General features: G+C 41.6%; 1 protein-coding gene across 4 annotated transcripts in view; it reads left to right on the top strand.

Moving 5' to 3' along the window:
• Positions 1 to 13819, top strand: part of LOC147153745 (kalirin-like) — a 40746-nt gene extending 26927 nt beyond the window's left edge. Inside the window, exons 40-57 of one of the 4 annotated variants that reach the window (XM_086035610.1) lie at positions 156 to 317; positions 434 to 602; positions 3334 to 3387; positions 4136 to 4239; positions 4634 to 4765; positions 5729 to 5842; positions 5926 to 5996; positions 6083 to 6149; positions 6230 to 6333; positions 7267 to 7336; positions 7450 to 7536; positions 8036 to 8128; positions 8207 to 8257; positions 8346 to 8423; positions 9881 to 10066; positions 11783 to 11954; positions 12025 to 12170; positions 12938 to 13819. In XM_086035610.1, coding sequence (XP_085891736.1) covers positions 156 to 317; positions 434 to 602; positions 3334 to 3387; positions 4136 to 4239; positions 4634 to 4765; positions 5729 to 5842; positions 5926 to 5996; positions 6083 to 6149; positions 6230 to 6333; positions 7267 to 7336; positions 7450 to 7536; positions 8036 to 8128; positions 8207 to 8257; positions 8346 to 8423; positions 9881 to 10066; positions 11783 to 11954; positions 12025 to 12170; positions 12938 to 13123 — 2046 coding nt within the window. In that variant the 3' untranslated portion in view covers positions 13124 to 13819. Of the gene's footprint in view, positions 1 to 155; positions 318 to 433; positions 603 to 3330; positions 3388 to 4135; positions 4240 to 4633; positions 4766 to 5682; positions 5843 to 5925; positions 5997 to 6082; positions 6150 to 6229; positions 6334 to 7266; positions 7337 to 7449; positions 7537 to 8035; positions 8129 to 8206; positions 8258 to 8345; positions 8424 to 9880; positions 10067 to 11782; positions 11955 to 12024; positions 12171 to 12937 lie in introns of those variants that run through there. The other 3 variants (XM_086035619.1, XM_086035601.1, XM_086035628.1) reach the window with 3 other exon arrangements.
• Positions 13820 to 18714: the final 4895 nt, after the last annotated feature.

Genomic DNA, 18714 nt, shown 5'->3' with positions numbered 1-18714 from the left:
CTGAAAGTCTGCAGAAAACTATACTTCAATACAGTCACAAAGCGTGTGTTGTTTGTTACTTCCTGGCTGTGTCTTTATTTATGACGCACGGGTCGGGTTCTGTCCAAACTGGACTTTGCAATAATCCACCTGCGTGTATGTGTCCCCGCATCCAGCTGTCAGGAGGTTGCGAGTTAGTGGTGGTGTTGCTGGATTTTTCCTCTGGGTCACCGGGAGAGCTCAGTGTCCGCTGCGGTCAGACCGTGGAGCTCGTGGAACGCTCGGCGGAGCGACCCGGCTGGTGTCTGGTCAGAACCACCGATCAAAGTCCGCAACAGGTCAGAGGCTCAGATACATTTGTGGCGGTCCTAGCATCGCCCGTTTCGCACAAAACGTACATGCCAGAAACCGCCACTGGTGTCGAGTGTTGATGGCGACTGCGTTTTCTCACCAGGAGGGCCTGTTGCCGATGAGCGCCCTCTGCCTGTCACACTCGCACAGTGCTGCCGACATGGAAACACTGGTCCCGGCGTCCCCTGCCTCCTCGGGCAACGCCTCCTCCTGCATCACCACCACATCCTTCAGTGCCTCCAATTCATCCTCGCACACGAGCTCTGGGAAGGGTGAGTGTCTTCAGGAACCCGGATCCTTCCACCCCCGCGCCCACTTCCTCGATCTGCTGTCCGTATGACTTCCTGTTGAGGCATTCTGGTCAACACGGTGCCGAGCGTCGCCTTTCGTCACAAAGTTCCCGTCTGTATATTTAGCGTGGGTCGGCTAAATATACAGACGGGAACTTCGTGATGCCCAGTATTTAGGTCCTGTCCTATCTCTGGGCTGTGTCCTCTAAATCGGTGGTTCTCAACTGTTGTCACCCAGGGACCCACAATTGACCCACATTTCAATTTCAATTTATAACAATAAAGAAAAAAGGGGTTGTCCGTAAATAACATTTTGAAAACACGTTTAACATAAATATATTTAAAAACACACAGTACTATGCTAACATGTTCAAAGTGCCTTTCAGAGCACTCTGTTAAGAAACTAGAGATTAGGATGACAACTGCAAGTGTATACATAAATAGAGTACTGTTAAATATCATGATTGCACAAAATAAGGCCACAAAATTTTGTTTGTATCTTATTTTCACTGATCAGTCTACCAGCCAGTTCGGCATTGCAAATAAGAATATGTTGTCAATTGCTTTACCGGGATCAATACCGTTTAAATAAATGCTTTTAAAAAATCTCTTCTTTTAGTGGGAAAGCCCCTTAAGCCTGTATCCCACTGAAGGGCGACGTTTGTGAATGAAGAGAATGATGATTTCTTGTCAGGGTTTGTTCAATGTCACAAACGTTCGCCAAATGTTCGCCAGACGTTCAGCAGCAGTTTTAATGTTTTTACCAATCATGGCTCAAATTCAGAAAACAGGTGAGCCATAATTGGTCTTTATCTGAGCCCTGAGGGTTTGTGATGTAATTCTTAGTCGACAGCGAGTGACAAAATGGCCGCCCCCTGAGATGGCTCAAAAGAGTCGGATTTTGCTGCTTAACTCATTTTCTACAGATGCAACATTAATCAGACTGCCATGGTTAGACTAGTTGAGGTGCATAGAACATATTATTGTTAAGAACATATTTGACTTGACTTCCCCTTTAAAAAAAAATAATGTAAAAAATAAAATGAAAATTTGTCAGTATTTTTTTAATCAAAATTTAAAATACATTTCAATTGAACAAGTGATAACACTTTAATTTTCAAAATGAATATGTAAAAAAGTTATATGAACATTTGTTTTATTAAAAATTGTAAACGCATTTGAATGTGTTATCAAACTTTATTTTAAATATTTCTTGAACTGTTAAAAAAAAATAAATGAAAAATTTCCACATGATTTTATTAATAATTATGAATAAATGTCAATGTTATAAAATATTACAAAATTATGTTGAATGTTACATTTTAATTTGAATGTAAGGAGATATATGAAATATGTTTTCATTTCTGGGCCGCCGCTTCCTTCCATTTTTCTGTACGTTGAAAAAATGTGGACATCTTTGCTCTAAATTATCCTTGAATGTGAACAGTTCTTTGTCTATATGTGCCCTGCCCTCTCAACTCAAAGTAAGATAGGATAAGCTCCAGCCCCCCAACCACCCTCGTGAGGACAAGGACTATAGAAAATGATTTTTCTATTTTCCCGATCATCGATTTCAATATCATGTCATCAACTCCGTTTAAAGCACTTTAGTTCACTTGTTGTCACTAAACAACAAATCAGAACTCATCTCAAGACACCCTCCCTTCAAGACCTCGCCTCTTGGTTTAAGCCCGCCCCCTGACCGGTACTCCTTTGGACTTGGGTCGAGCTGTTCATAACAACGGTGTCGCTTCTCTGTGGGTCACCCTGACGTCTGTTTTGTCCACATGGATGCGCACTGAAGCATGCGGCGTGGCACAAGTGCATGCTGGGATTGTTCTGTCGTGTGGGGTTGGATTACGTGCGAGGACGGACGAGGTGGGTCCAATATTGAAGCGTTTTGTGGGAGAGGTGGTTAAACATTGACAGCGAAGAGTGTTGACGTGTAGCAGGAATGTTTCAGACGTGTTAAACTGGACACGCAGGTTTCTTCCTGCGTGTGAAGCAATGTGACGCATCCATCTGATGTATGCAGATGTGTCAATCAGTGCATTTGGATTGTCAGTGTTGCCAAACTTAGTGGACATTAAAACAATCTCACGGCACACCGGACAACATTGAACAAATGACACTTTGCTACAAAGCAGTTTCAGGGTTATTGGCACCCTTCTTATTGCCTTGGCCATCTTGATGTAGGGTGACAATACTTGGTTTCAATCCTCAGAGAGTATATTGAACTTCAAATGACCAGTACGAGAGCAATAAAACTCAATTCAACACACCTGCTTTCTATTCGCACCTGAGACATTAACGAGTGACATGACACCAAGGGAGAGAAAATGTCTGATTGGGCCCAGTTTGGGCGTTTTCACTTAGGAGTGTACTCACTTTTTTTTTTTTTTTTTTTGCCAGAGGTCTACATATTAATGACTGTGTTTTGAGTTATTTTGCGGGGACAGTAAATGTAAACAGATCTACAAACTGTACATGACAAGTGCCGTTTCTCTAAGTGTGTCTAAAACGGGAGGGGTGAGATCATGCTGTATCATTGGTCGTCTATCGGCAAATCATTTAATTGTTCTTCCTGCCACTATACGTTGCTGGCATAGATAGATGAAGAAAGATACATTATTTGTAGTAAATAAATACTTGTCTGTATTTCCCAGTACTTTCCACTTTAAATGTATTTGTCTGTGTTTGTTTGCCTCAGCAGATGCTATACCATTAACCCCTGAGACAGCCGGGCTGCACATTCAACCCACTCAAAGTAAGACACAATAGAAAATGAACTACTCCCCAGTTACCAGGGGTGGGGAGACTCGAGTCACATGACCTGACATCGAGTCAATCTTATGTGACCGCTCTCAGGACTTGGGACTTGCTTGTCTAAAACTTATCAAACATTCACCTTGACTTTGTATTCATGAGACTTAATTTGAACTACATGACTTGACAAGTCTTGCCTGTTGACGTTTGACAATCGGAATTTTCAAGATAACGTGTCAATTGTATTTGAGGTTTTTTTTTCTGTACAATGCACACAGATCTGACAACCCAACAGTGGGCTGTGATGCGAAGTGCAGACTACACCACTTGATGATGCAAGTATCATAGAGGAAGCTCCAAAGATTATTTCATTTCGATACAATGATTGTTTTTTTGTTTGTTGCTTTTTTTAAATTAAATCAGGGAGGAAAAGCGGCGATATGCAAGGTTTGCAACCTAAAGTTAAGAGACAACTACAACATCTAACTTCATCCATTGATAGAAAACTGAGCAGACAAGTCTTAGATAATAATGAGGCGGGATTGAAAAAATATGTGAGAGTGGTTCAGAAAATGGATGGATGGTTCAATATTAGATTACTCGGCATGATTGTATGACTTGACTTATGACTTGCTTAACCCAAGTAATACATTGACTTGCTTGATTTTTGCCACAAAAACTTGGGACTTTGCTTAAAATTTGATGATTATGAGACTTATGACTTGACCTTCCCTTGTCTTTCCTCCCAGGTGGGACGTCCACTGTGGTCTCCAATGCCAGTGGGGCTCCAGGGGCTGTTGCCAGTTCACCAGCACCAAAACGTAGTGGCTCAGGGACGGGAAACACCTTGAAGGTAATGAGGACGTGAGGTCGATTCTAGTGATAGCAGTCACACATCCAGTAACTCCGCCCGACTCAGATTCTATCGACAGTTTCTAGCTAGGGAGCTAGCCAGCATGAACCCTGACGTGAATCACGAAACTCAGCAAAAATTTAACACTCCTCTTAAAAATGTTTAGATTTGCCTATATTAATTAAACTTTAAAGCCTAAATGTACAATAATCTATGTTGCCAAAACACTCTCATCATTTCAAAATCATTTTACAACATGACGCCTAAAAATAAATGTCTAAGAAATGATTTGATTTCAAAATATGCTGACCAGTACCATAGGGGTTCAATTAGCTCCAGTTTTTATACCATAATCAGACTGACTCATTTGAAGGTAATGTGTGTGTCATCACAGCGCTGGTTGACCAGTCCCGTTCGGAGGTTGAGTCAAGGCAAAGCAGATGGACAGAAGAAAGCTCCAATTCGAAATAGGAGGCGGGACAACAGGCCGGAAGTGACTATGCCCCTCACAGGGAACTCAACAATGGTAGGAACACAGACAAGAAAGAATTTGTAATTTTTTGTAATAATAATGTAATTTATGAAATGTAATTTATTTTTGTACATTATATTTTTTACATGATATTGCCAATTGACATTCTAAAATAAAAAAAGACAAAGTGACTGATTACAGTGGTGCATAGAAGTGGCTCATCTTATGAGATGCGAGCCATCATTGTCCCAATTTTTATTTTTTATTTTTTGCTCTGACTTGAGTGCAGACTTGGCAGTGACTCAACTCACAGTTTGTCATATCCAATTAGAAAAAGTAGAAGTTTACTGTCAAACTAAATACAAGAAGTGATTTACACCTCGTGTATTTAAAACAACCACATAGCTCAGCCTGTCATTCTGCTAGCTTAATGCTAATGCTAGCATCTATGTTGCGGCTCTTTAAACAATCGATTGAACACAAATGGTATAGTAACAGACAATATAACAGTGCTCACAGTTATATATTCTTTATCATCTGCATACAGATATTACTACCGTGTATCATCTGTCTTTCATATACTGCCCACAGGTAGCCAAGACGGGAACACCACAAGTAGCAACACAATGGCCATTGCATTGATGCAGTGCGACAAAAACTTAATTCTTCACATTCTATTTGATTATGTCATTATGTTTTGATAAAGTATAATATTATGGAGTGCATTTTTCATCATTAGGATGCAAATTTACAATGTTTTGAGTTTTTGGGAGAAGCCTGGAACATAAATGGGATTCATTTCAATGGTAAAATAATTTTGGGAAATACAAGAACACAGAACAGAACAAATTCAACTTGATTCTCTAGGCACCACGGTTGTGTTTTTTTTGTTTTTTTTGGATTCATCCGTCCTTTTTACCACTGAGCCTCAACACAAAGATAAAAAAAAAGAAGTGTTTTTTTTTTTATAGTATATCAATGACAGACACAGCAGATGACTTTGCTTTCTGTGCAAAGAAGGCGAAGAAGGAGGAGGCGGGACAAAGTGGAGGAGAGGAGGAGCCAGAGGAAGAAAGTACCACTCCTTTACCACCTCCCATGCAGATCATCAAAGATCCCAACAACACCGCGGTAAGATTTAATGACCACTTCTTTTTTTTTTTTTTACCTAGCTGCAGTGTGTATTTTTTCATATGCCTGTCATCGGTCCGCAGGCGCTCGACTCGGACCAAAGTTCCAATGAGTCGGACAGTGAGCAGCAAAACAAAGCTATGAGAGGACGCATGTGAGACCAAAGCACTCTTCGGCCGAGAAAGACAAGTTTAGCACTCGAGACGTGGCAAGATTAACGTTGGTTGTCTCTGTGTGCAGGTTTGTAGTGAACGAGATGGTCCAATCAGAGAAGGACTATGTGAAGGACTTGGGTGTCATTGTTGAGGTCAGATGCCAAATGTGTACTGCGTAATTCATAGTTTATTGAAGGTATTGATGTATCTGACACCAATGTGCGTGTGACAGGGCTTTATGTCAAGGTTGGATGTCAGAGGGATCCCAGAGGACATGAGGGGAAAAGACAAGATCGTTTTTGGAAACATCCAGCAGATTTACGACTGGCATCGCGAGTGAGTATGCAATACGTGGGTCCTCCAAAATTGGAGGACAATTTAGGCAACAGCATTTTTCAAAACTGGACCATTTAAGTTATTTTTAAAAAAGGGATTCAGGCACCTGAAAAACATACAAAGATGCTGAATTTCTGTAGAGTAAATCCTGTAGAAAGATTTTTTTTTTTCAACCAATATAAACAGAAGCAAAGCTTACAAATTTAAGCCCTGCCATCCGTACACTCACTGTATATATAAAATAAAGAATTGTATTCATTCACAACTGAATAGTTGATATTTTTTGAGGATGATACGATGTTGATGATTCAATTAAATGGATATTTCATACATAGATATATGGAAATTCAATATTTACATGGACATTTTACGGTGATAGATGAAAAATGAGGATCAAGGTAGATATTTTTCCAGTCGGAATTTTTTTCATTTTTGATTTTTATTTACAGTTAAATTAAGAATGTTACATTTTATATCAATACCAACTCAATTTAAGTATTACTCCATACAACAACACGGTTGTAAATCAATGCTAATGTTAAGAGTTTTTGACCAAGAGTACATGCTAGCTGTGTAAACGGCTATGCCAACTGGTCAAGAACAAACTTAGCCATAAGATTTAAAAAAAAAAAGAACTTTTAATGACTTTTTCTGATATGAGTATCAGGGTTGCATTGTTTTTAGTGACATTGCATTATAGTTGAAAAAAAAAAAAGATTTAATATGAAAAACATAGAGGACTTAACTTTGGTCTACCCATGGTCGGAGAATGATATTTTTGCGCTGATTTATGTTGCTCACATCTCTCTTCCTATAGATGGCTAAAATGTTTTTTGTAACGGGGTTGTGTGTATGTTGAGATACAATAAGATGATAAGAATCACTAATGATCACAGCACAAACACAACACACTCATTGTATGTTGTTCGCTAGTTTCTTCCTAGTCGAGCTGGAGCGATGTATTCAAAATCACGACCTTTTGGCCGACCTCTTCATCAGACATGTGAGCACTTTTTTTTATTTATTTATTTATTTTTTTTAATTCGTACGTAAACAAATGGAGATGAACAGTGGACGTGACCGATTCTCCTCTTTTTGCATGTGTCCACGTTGCAGGAGCGTCGCCTTCACATGTACGTGGTTTACTGTCAGAACAAGCCACGGTCAGAGTACATCGTCATCGAGTACGAGACCTTCTTTGAGGTACTCTACATTTCCGAGCTTGTACTACAGTGCCTACCTTAGAGCGGTGATTCGTAACAACTGTGCTGTGGGAAATTAACCTGTTTCACTTCACCGGCTCAAAAATGATGATCTATTTACAGCAAATGATGCATCGTCATTCATCGATCCATCCTAGCTACATGTACTGACAGGAAGTACTTTGCCTCGGCTCAATGAACATACAAGACATTTTCAGACAGGTGCTCCGCTTTACAGTATTTCTAGATTGGGATCATCAGACATCGCGTGCAGACAGCTAATCTCTTCAAGATCTCAGTTTTGTTTCTTGTTTCTGTATCGTACGTACAGTAAGCTGATCCAAACGATAAGCATACTATAAATACAATGACATAGGTGGAAGTGCCCTGGCTGAGTAAAGGTACACTGCCATAGATGAAGTCAGTTCACACTCAGTCATGCTGAAAGTAGACTTGACTCATTGGTGTGTGTGTGTGTGTGTGTGTGTGTGCGTGCGCAGGAAATCCAGCATGAAATCAGCTGCAGGATGTCCATCAGTGATTACCTAATCAAGCCCATCCAGAGGATTACCAAGTATCAGCTCCTCCTGAAGGTTACTCGCATGACATGTCACGTTTACCGAGCTTCTCACGCGGTGGCAAATGTTGAAGATGATTTGCGTGTGTCTCAGGACTTCCTGAAGTACACGGCCAAAGCTGGGATGGACTGCGAGGAGATCGAGGTCTGTTTCTCGGTGGTTTTAACTTACGAGACCATTCGAACCCGAGCGTCCGTTCTGTTAGTCACCACCTTCTGCAATTTGTGTGTAGAAAGCACTGGACCTGATGTCACTGGTACCGAAGCGATGCAATGACATGATGAACCTCGGCCGCCTGCAGGGATACGAGGTAGGCGTGTACAAGAGAAATTGCTGAGTTCGGGGAGTGAGTAAGTGTCAAGTCAATGATCAATTTCCCACCGGGCATCCGATTCTGGCAGTAGGATAACCATGAGCAAAAAATATCGCAATTTCATGGTATTGCAATTACAGCACTCAAATGGATTCATTTCACATTTCGGGTAAACGACAACAATTTATTTACACTGAATGCCGAAAGAACTTTTCAGAAAATGAGTAGCTACTTCTCTGCTCCTCTCCACAGAAACAAGCTGAAGTTAGCCATGCTAGTTCAGGGCTCAACATTAACAGTGGCCCGATGACTCGGGGCCACTACGTGACCGTGTTGGGCCACGTGAAGTTCACTGACGCTGGCCTGACTGGGCCAATACACATTTCTTACACAAATAGGTTGATATCAACACGTTCTTCTCTTCTTAATAATTCTTATTTGAGTTTTATCCTCTGATCAGTCATTATTGATCTTTTTACTCTGATGCAAACGTAAAGTCCATCCATAAGGAATAGCTTGAACAAGATACGGTATTAAGCCCCCCAAAATATCAAATGTTAAGTACTCAGTTTTATAGTATTTATTTTTATATCAAAACATATCATGGGAAAAAAGCAACTACACATAAGTAATATTTTCTTATAGGCTTAAAGCGGAAGTCAACCCAAACATCTTTTTTTTCAAGAATATGTTCCCAGCAGGCCCACGTGTTGAAACGCGGCATTCTGTGGAATATAAAGTTAAGAAGCAAAATGCACTCGTTTTTAGCCATTTCTGGCGGCGGCCATTTTGTCTTCTGTCGACTGAAAATGACATCACAACTGCTCACAACGACCAATCACGGCTGACCTGTTTTCTGAATCTGAGCCGTGATTGGTCGTTGTGAGCAGTTGTGATGTCATTTTCAGTCAACAGAAGACAAAATGGCCGCCCCCATAGATGGCTAAAAGCGAGTGGATTAACACTTATTCCACAACTGCAATATTTATCAGAATGTCCTGTTTCAACTCGTGGGCCTGCTGGGAATATATTCTTGAAAAAAAAAAAAAAAAAAAAGCATGGCTCATGGCCCACTCAAAAAGGGGTTCATGTAGTTAGCTAGGCATCTGCCTCAGAAGTCATTTTGTAGTATTTATTTCACCAAACTCTCATAGCTGCTAACATTACCTTGAATTTGTCAAAGTGTGATGGATGCCACTCTCGTATTTGGAAGTATTGCCTCCTATAACAGCCGCTCTTTGTAGGCACATTTTGCATATCCTTCCTCGACTATCTGAACCAAAAATGTCGAAAAAGCAGCTGGAGGTTATCTGATGTTGTCTTGCACGTCGCGTTCCCTGCTCTGGCATGACAGGAAGGCCAAGCGTGATCGCTATGTGACATGACAATGCTGATCCTGATTTAGTGCATGGTAACATTTGGAGCAAAACCTGACCCCATGTGTCTGTCCTCAGGGGAAGTTGACCTCTCAGGGTAAGCTGCTGCAACAGGAGACCTTCTGTGTGTGGGAGCAGGACGGCGGAGTTCTGTCCCGGAGCAAAGAGCGCCGGGTTTTCCTGTTCGAGCAGATCATTATCTTCAGCGAACTTCTCCGCAAAGGATCCAACAACCCAGGATACCAGTTCAAGAACAGCATCAAGGTCAGATTGAGCAGACTGGTCACGACGCATTAAAAGCGGTAAAACCGAAATTCAGTGAATCCACTCATTTGGGTGATGCGTTCCAAACCCGCTCGCAACAAAAAAAAAAAAAAACGAATGAGAAACACGAACTGATGATATAAAATGTTTTTAAATAGTTTTACCTCTCCCACTCACATTTAAACTATTTAAAGACACTTTTTTTTAACCAATTTCCTTGTGCTTCGGTTCACTCTTCCTGACAAGAAATGGTAGACTATCGTATAGCAGACTTGCTCAAGATGCGCTTGCAAAGCATCAAGTTGTCACACCCAGTTTAAGTTTGCTGTAAAACGGGCCCATAAAACACAATTGAACACTGTTTATTTAAACATGTAGTCTTAAAAATCTTAATTTGAAATTATGTGAAACTGAATGTAGCATTGATGTTGTAAGTATAAACCTTCAAACAGCTGCTACTTTCAAACTCACAAAGCAGCATAGCATACAAGAAAAGAGAATTCAAAGTTGCATATTTAGACACCAATATGTTTTACCAAACCGTATGATAACAAATGTCTGCTAGCTTAATGCTAACACATAATGCAAAAAAAAGATTCAGCGTGCTAACAGAAACTAACATAGATGATACAGAAATGATAAACCTTCAAACAGCTACTACCGGAACGAATGGAGCAGCATTGCATTCAAGAAAATTAAACGTTGAATATGAAAACATTAGGGTGCTTTATCTCTTTTAAAAATCGGCAAAAAACAGCCCATATTTGTTGCTTTTTTTTCCCCATGACAAATGACCAGAGATGGGCACTTTACCCTTTTTTGCCAGTCCGTCCTCCATCCGTGACCTGGGTACCCTTCCGTCCCCGTCCCTCCGTCCTTAAAAATAATCGTCCTCCAACCCCGTTCATCCTCATTTTTTTTTAAAGCACTTCCGTCCTTATATTCCGTCAATTTTTTTTTTTACCTTTATTCAGACAATACAATATGCCAAAAAAAAAAAGTCTGTAGAAAAGTTTCTGTCAGTCAGTGAAATGGCTTCCTGACTCCTGTGGCATAATCCATGCTATTACATGTGTTCAACCACTAGAGGGCAGAATATGTATGTGCAATGGGAGCGCACATGAAGTGCTGTGCAGGCAATTAAAGAAGGCGGCTCCACTGTATCGCAAAAAAGAACAGTGCTCTTGCTTTTTAAAAGAACCCAACACAACACGTAAATCAGTACTCGACCCACTTCCGTCCTTGCTTAGTCCCTCCTTTTTAAAAGACCTCTCGTCCTCCGTCCGTCCATCCACAAAATGCGTGTCCGTCCGGGACGGTCGGACCTGCCGTTCTGTCCCTGGGATGGAATGCCCATCCCTGCAAATTACAACATAAGATAAAGCAGACATTCACACATAATTCCCCTAAAAAAAGATGATTCTGTTGGAAAGTTAAACAAATACTAAAGGACAACAATTGTGAAACAGCAAAAAGGAAGTTATTTTTGTCATTATATATTTTTTTAATTAATCGGCCGATTCATCGCTTATCTGAATTCAAATATCGGAATTGACCCTATAAAACGAATCCATATTGGTTAGGCTCCAGTAAACGCCAAAATGTTCAACCACGGCCAGACAGTTCTCTGCTTCGTGCAACTTCAAATTGGGCTTTGCCTTTAAAAGCTTCAAAATCGGCAATCGTGTGAGTTGTTCATTGTAGTTGTGTCTTCAGGTGACTTACCTGGCCATGCAGGAGAGCGTGGAGGGAGACCCCTGTAAATTTATGCTGTGGTCTCGCGGCTCGGCGGAACGCTTCACGCTCCAGGCGTCCTCCACCGGCGTCAAGACCGCCTGGGTGGAAAACATTGCCGCCCTGCTGGACGCGCAGAACAACTTCTTGTCCGGTGAGCGAAGGGACGGCGAACGCGCGGCAACATCTTGTGAACTTCGTTGACATTTGATGCCATCCTTTAGCTCTCCAGTCTCCTATCGAGTACCAGAAAAAGGAAGGCGGGATATCGGTGACCCGTCCCCTGTCGTCGGGGCGATCGCCGTCAGCCCCGCCCACACCTAATGGCCACGCCCCTCAGCCTTTGCCAGACAGCGATCAGGAGGTCCAGGTGGGAGTCTAATCTAAAACGGGCGACACCCGCTGAGGCAAAACTGCACAAGTTGACATCGGTGCACTAATAGCAATACTACTAAAGTTGTAGATGTTAACTAGTAGAATTAATCATGTCAGTAATTGTACTAGTAGCTTTCACTTTTTTCACTTTCTATGTACATAATACGCCAGTGCGTCAAACCGCCGCAATGTAAGACCAACTAGTGTCAAACAGTTATCGATGTCAGATTTTCTTTTTTTTTTTTTTAAATATCGGTGGATAGTGTCGGCAGCCTTCACAAGTACCCGACTCATTGAAATGAGGAGGGTATCGGCCCGATGCCATTTATCAGAGCAGTGATTTACAGTGTGGTGTTAGTGGTAGGTTGAGTGCACAGGTGTCAAATATAAGGCACGGGGGCCACATCTGGCCCCGCGACATTGTTTTATTTGGCCCCCAAAAGTAAATGACCTGCCTCAACTTCATGTTTTCACTTCACTTTTAAAGAACGTTGCAATATTGCAAGCATTTTTTGTTACCGATCAATACCAATCAAAATATTTGGGAAAAAAACGAACAGTTTTTACTGGCCTCTGAGTTCAAAACTACTCATTCATCAATTTGTTGCCCGCGACAAAAAAAAAGAGTTTGACACCCTTGCTCTAGTAGTTTGCATTTGCATTTAATCCTTAAGAACTGTTTGTTTTGAGGCCTCGTTTTAGGTCCAGTTTTGTCGCATCCATTCCGCGTTGACTCCCGACTCACAACCTTCTTCCCCTCAGGAGTTGGTGCTGGTGCTTCAGGACTTTGTGGCCGTGCGCGAGGACGAGATCTGCGTGTTCCGGGGTGAAAAGGTTCAAATCCTGGCCTCCAACCAACAGGGTCAGAGTCTCGTGTACCGACCGGCCAACAGCGACTCGCCGGCGGCCGAAGGCTGGGTGGCACGCAGCGCACTCGACACACAATGACACGCACAAACACATACACAGACTTCCCGTAGCAGGTAATGTTAGGCCCGCCCTGCTTCTTGTGTTTTCAGTGTAAAAAAAAAAAAACAAAACAAAAAAAAAAAAAAAACACCTCCAGACATCATCCATTCAGGACTGCTATCCGATTGGTCCCCAAGCCAATCACAGATGACATCACAAACTTTTGAATCCGGGAAGCTGCCGTTGCCTAGCAACAAGAGACAGTTTAAAAAAAAAAAAAAAAAGGAGAAAAAATAAAGTACCGGAGTTCCTTTGGATGTCTCTGCGTGACTGCCCCTGTCATGATGAGGATGCACATATGTACTGCATACATGCCACTGATTGGATGAAGATGATCAATACAAAGAATAGAATCTGTTTTTCACCTTAATAGAGAAACTGTTTGTCATATTCGTGTGTGCGGGAGAGAGCGCGTGTGTGTGTGTGTGTGTGTGTGTGTGTGAATGTGTCAGAGTGTGTCTTAGTGGCGCCTTCCTGTGTAGGTTTTGATCCACTGACCGTTTGGTGGTGCCCAACTGTAGCATTGCCGTGACAAGCATTTTGTGTTGGCGGTTCAACTTTCATTTCTTGACTTTGTTTGGGCAGCCCAGAATAGTCCATTTCACCATGACGCCACACGTACTTCCGGCCGGCAAGAGAAATCTCCGATCAGTAAATAAACTCAAACAACAACAATTCTAAACAACTATTTATGACATCCACTCAATTTACCCACAGGTTCTACTGTATTAATTTAGTTTTTTTTGTTTTTGTTTTTTTTTTTGTAGGGAAATCGAAAAAAAATGAAAATCCTTTTAGGATGCATCGTGCAGCTCAACCCCAAACATCGTTTTTAGTTCAGGTCAGCAGCAGTCACTTGCGTTCTGGAAGCACCCTGGTGCCTACTGTTTACAAAGTTCCTGAAAAGGTTTATTGTCCCCGTTGGCCACCTTGACCATCCCAAACCGTGGTGGCGCCACCGTGGTGACTTTGCCTCTACAGATTATGCATTTTTCGTTTGTGTTTACCTGGGTCTGTCCCGCCCTCCAACTTTTGCCCATCTTGCTTCCGGACCGTCATCTCGTCCCGCATCCCGCCCGTTTCTCCGTCTGACTTCCTGTTTCTCTGTCCGACCTGCGTTTCTCTTTGTCCGGCTCCCCGTGCAACTTCCTCTCTCCCCAACTTCTTCTCTCTGTGTCCCAACTTCCTGTTTCCTGTCAGCTTCTCCACATGTCTGCGTCTTTCTTCTGGTGCCATTCTCAGACAACACCCTCGTCCTTAAGGAACTATGCAGCCTGAGAAAGTAGCGCTGGGTTAAAGGTAGAATGTAGAGTTTAGTTATTGACTGGTTGTGTAGTTGCGTTAGGCAGGATTGAAGCTTGAATGTAGTGCACTATTATTACCAAGGGGCAGGGCTGCGGTGGCGAAAAATTATATGAAAATATTACAAACCGAACACTTTTCTCGGGTATTAAATGGGGAACTGGCGGTAGGTGAATTTAATGGAAAGGTCATCGCATTCAAGCACAAATCAACGAATCAGATTTATTTGTGAGTAGAAATGTTCAATATTTTTGATCTTTTTCATTTAAAAAACAAAAACATGACTGAGTTAAATATTATCACTCACCCACCAATCTAACCTATTCAAAATTTTAAGATAACTTCAATTTAGTAAATTCCTTGTTTATTCCTGTTAATTCCATGGAAAGTTTCCAGCTTTGATAATTATCCGAGTGTTGCTACCAATTCTTCTAAGAAGTCATGGGGGGACAGAAAGTTCCCCACCTTTTCTGGGGGGGGGGGGGGGGGGGGGGGAATAGCCACGGATGTATACATTAAGATGGAAAATGGTGAACACTACACTGGATACTTTCCATTCCAAGGCAGGGGTGGGCAAAATACGGCCACAAAAGGACTACGCGGATGTGCTTCAGTATGGCATGACCAAGAGTCCTGTAATATTTGTTGCATTCAATTTGCAATTTTTCTTCAAAATTATGTTATCAGAATTGACTGTTTTTCAATGGGTATTATACAGCACCCCATCTTGACAGGAAAAAATACAAATGTAGAAATGTTTGCATATTTATTTAAAAATTAAAACTGAAATATCATATGGTCATAGATATTCAGCCTCTGTGCTCAGTATTGAGATGCTCAATCGGGTTTAGGTCAGGGCTCTGGCTGGGGCAGTCAAGAACGGGCACAGAGTTGTTCCGAAGCCACTCCTTTGTTATTTTAGCTGTGTGCTTCAGGTCATTGTCCTGTCGAAAGATGAACCTTGGGCCCAGTCTGAGGTCCTGAGCACTCTGGAAGAGGTTTTCCTCCAGCATATCTCTGTATGGTACTTGGTCGCATTCATCTTTTCTTCAATTGCAACTGCAGCTGAAAAACACCCCAAGGCTTCCGTCGGGCCAATCTGCCATAAAGCCCCGATTGGTGGAGGACCGCAGTGATAGTTGACTTTGTGTAACTTTCTCCCATCTTCCAACTGCATCTCTGCAGCTCAGCCATGATGATCTTTGGGTTCTTCTTTACCTCTCTCACTCACCAAGGCTCTTCTCCCACGATTGCTCGGTTTGGCTGGACAGCCAGGTAGGATGAGTTGTAGCCATCCCAAACTTCTTTCATTCGAGGATTATAGAAGTCACTGTGCTATTAGGAACCTTGAGTGCTGCAGAAATTCTTTTGTAACCTTGGCCAGATCTGTGCCTTGCCACAATTCTGTCTCTGATCTCCTTGGGCAGTTCCTTCGACTTCATGATTCTCATTTACTCTGACATGCACTGAGAGCTGTAAGGTCTTATATAGACAGGTGTGGGCCTTTGCTAATTAAGTCCAATCAGTTTAATTAAACATAGCTGGACTCCAATAAAGGAGCAGAAACATCTCAAGGAGGATCAGCATAAATGGAAAGCATGTGAAATTTCTACATTTCTGGGTTTTTTTTCTGTCAAGACGGGGTGCTGAGTGTACATTAATGAGAAATGACCTTTTTTATTTTGGCAAATGGCTGCAATGACACAAAAATTGAAAAATGTCAAGGGATCTAAGTACCTTTCGTGCCTACTGTATGACCAGTTTTCAATGTTTCATATCAATTTTCAGTTTTAAAAAAAATGGATAGATTTTCCATGGGAGTGCTGGTTTCTGGTTTATCAGAAAAGCCAGACTTTGTTATTTTTTTTATTCGTGTACAAATGGCAGTTTTAACAAAAAACACAAAAAATGGTTGGTTTTTTTTCCAATTGCAAACTCTGCCTTCAATTAATTTATTGTGAATAAACGTTAAAAATCCTCACATTTCAAATTATTTTATTCAATGGTAAATGTTTCATCAAATTAATTAAAAACAATTGAACATATGACTATATTATTATTTCAACATTAAAAGCTAGTTTTTACATAAATATTTTAATTTCAATATTTTTTTTTTCACTTCATCCAACAATAACCTGGCCCATCAATTCATTGTAAAAATCAAGCCCTGAAATCAAAAGTTTGCCCACCCTTGTTCTAATGTGTTAAAGGTAGAGTGCGGCACTCTAAATGGTTTAAAACGGAAATTTAGAGCGACGACAAAGGGCTTAAGGGAGAACATAGCACACTACATTTGATAGATTTAAGATGAAATATAGTGCACCACTAATGATTTAAGGTGGATTGTAGTGTACTACTCAGTTTTTAGGCCGACGCAAGACCACTAACAAAGGTGATGGGGAAAAAAAGCACACTATGAAGGGTCAAGATGGGAAGCGAGCGTTGGTGCTGTTTGAGCGCCAGCCCCATTGACGAGCAGTAGACCGAACCAACCAGAAAGTGTTATTTCTACAAATCAAACAGCTGCTAAGTGACCACTAACAGCTCTCTGTCAAATGTTTGTAATAAACGTCATTTTTCATCCAAGACCAGTCGTGGCGTTCTTTGTTGTATGGAAACGTTTTTGGCATCAGCCCTTGCTTCTGGAGCCCGTTGTTTGCCTTCTGTTTTTATGTGCGCGTCATTGTAAGGAAAAAAATATTCATTTTGCCTTAAGGTTAAAATTAGCTTCAACACTATAACAGCGCTAGCTATGCTAAGCTAGTATTAGCGCTGTAAAAATGTTAGACATGGATTACGTTGGTAGTATTGTTTGTTCGTAAGTGTTACTATAACACTAAAAGTTATCATTAAACCCATTTTTGTTTGGAATCCCATCGTTTTATTCAAAAACAGGACGTTATTTCAATTTGACAGTGCAGAAAATGCACAAACTGATTACGATTTACTCAATGAATGAACGGCTTGGTTAGACAGCTGGGATAGGTACGCCCCTGACGCTCGTGAGGATAAGCGGTTTGGATAATGGATGGATGGATGGTTTGGTCGGTAACAAAAAAAAAAGAAATAGGCAGAAATGTGGATTACTGTTTTCCAAAGTAAAAGCAAATGTTTGCTAATGTCTTTTATTAAACACAAAGATAATCAGTCTTCTTTCATGGAGGACGACAGAAATTGGAGAATTTTTACTGTTAAGAAGGTGAAATTCTGAGGATTTGGATCATTTTAAGTTAAACAAGCTCTTTAAAGGGCCATATCATGCTCAGTTAACTTTTGGGGGCTCTTATCCATGTCGAAATGGTAATTCCTCACCAAAAACTCCCCCAAAGTGGTGTTTCCTCCATTCACCCATTGAGGATTCCTCTTCATTCGTGCTCTCTAAGCAGCTGCGCCCAATCCAAGAAAACGACTGGCTCCTCACTTTTCAACGTCACAAAGTGAAGCGAGGAACCACAGCCGCCCCCCCGTAGACTAAACACACGCCCTTTTCCCCAGAGCAACCAGTGCCAACCACAGGGAAATGCTTTCATTTGTTAGTACAAGAGTTGGGGAGAAGAGTCATTCCCTTGAATGAGAAGCCTCCGGCTGCCCGAGTGGCCCGACGGTTGTTGCCTCGGGGATGGCAGCTTCGGAGACTACATCATATGGTACATATGAAATTGTAAATGTACAGTTTGGTTGGTTATGGTTCCCCCAGTTCAATGTTGATTTAAAAGACAAATTATGTGGACTGTATACACTTTATTTTCGTCTGGAGGGCAGGCGGTTGTGTCTCGCTGGCTTAAAACCGGAAGTAGAGACGTGAGAACTTCTCCTTGTGTGCATGATGGGCTGAAAATGCTGTTTACTATCCGCTTATCCAGCTTGACTCTGACCAACCGAACGGCACATTCGAATAACGTTCTGAGTTTCCGAACAGAGCGTTGTTCCAAAGTGCTGTTAGTTTGTTAGCGTGGACGAGGCTAGCGAGAGGCTGCGGTGATTCGCAGCCAATCAGCTCACGGGATGAATCCACTTGTGCTCTCGTTGGTCAATCTGGCGGCGGGAACCAATCACGCACCTTTTATGTGTGCCCGCGGATATTTACGAAGAGCCTCCGAGTCAACTCGTCTCTTTGAAACAATGCGTTTTTCTGCAAAACGGCTGTATTTTTCATTGTTATTTTTTGATGAATACTTTTTGAAAACCTGCGACGCACTGAGGCCGCGAAACTTGAACCGCGAATCGGCGAGGGATGGGCTAGGCTATTTTAAACCTCTGTGAATGAC

This window comes from Filicampus tigris, chromosome 1 (assembly GCF_054856515.1).
Source record: "Filicampus tigris isolate MCC_2025a chromosome 1, RoL_Ftig_1.0, whole genome shotgun sequence".
Classification (NCBI taxonomy): Eukaryota; Metazoa; Chordata; class Actinopteri; order Syngnathiformes; family Syngnathidae; genus Filicampus; species Filicampus tigris.
This window is presented reverse-complemented; position numbering and strand designations above follow the sequence as displayed.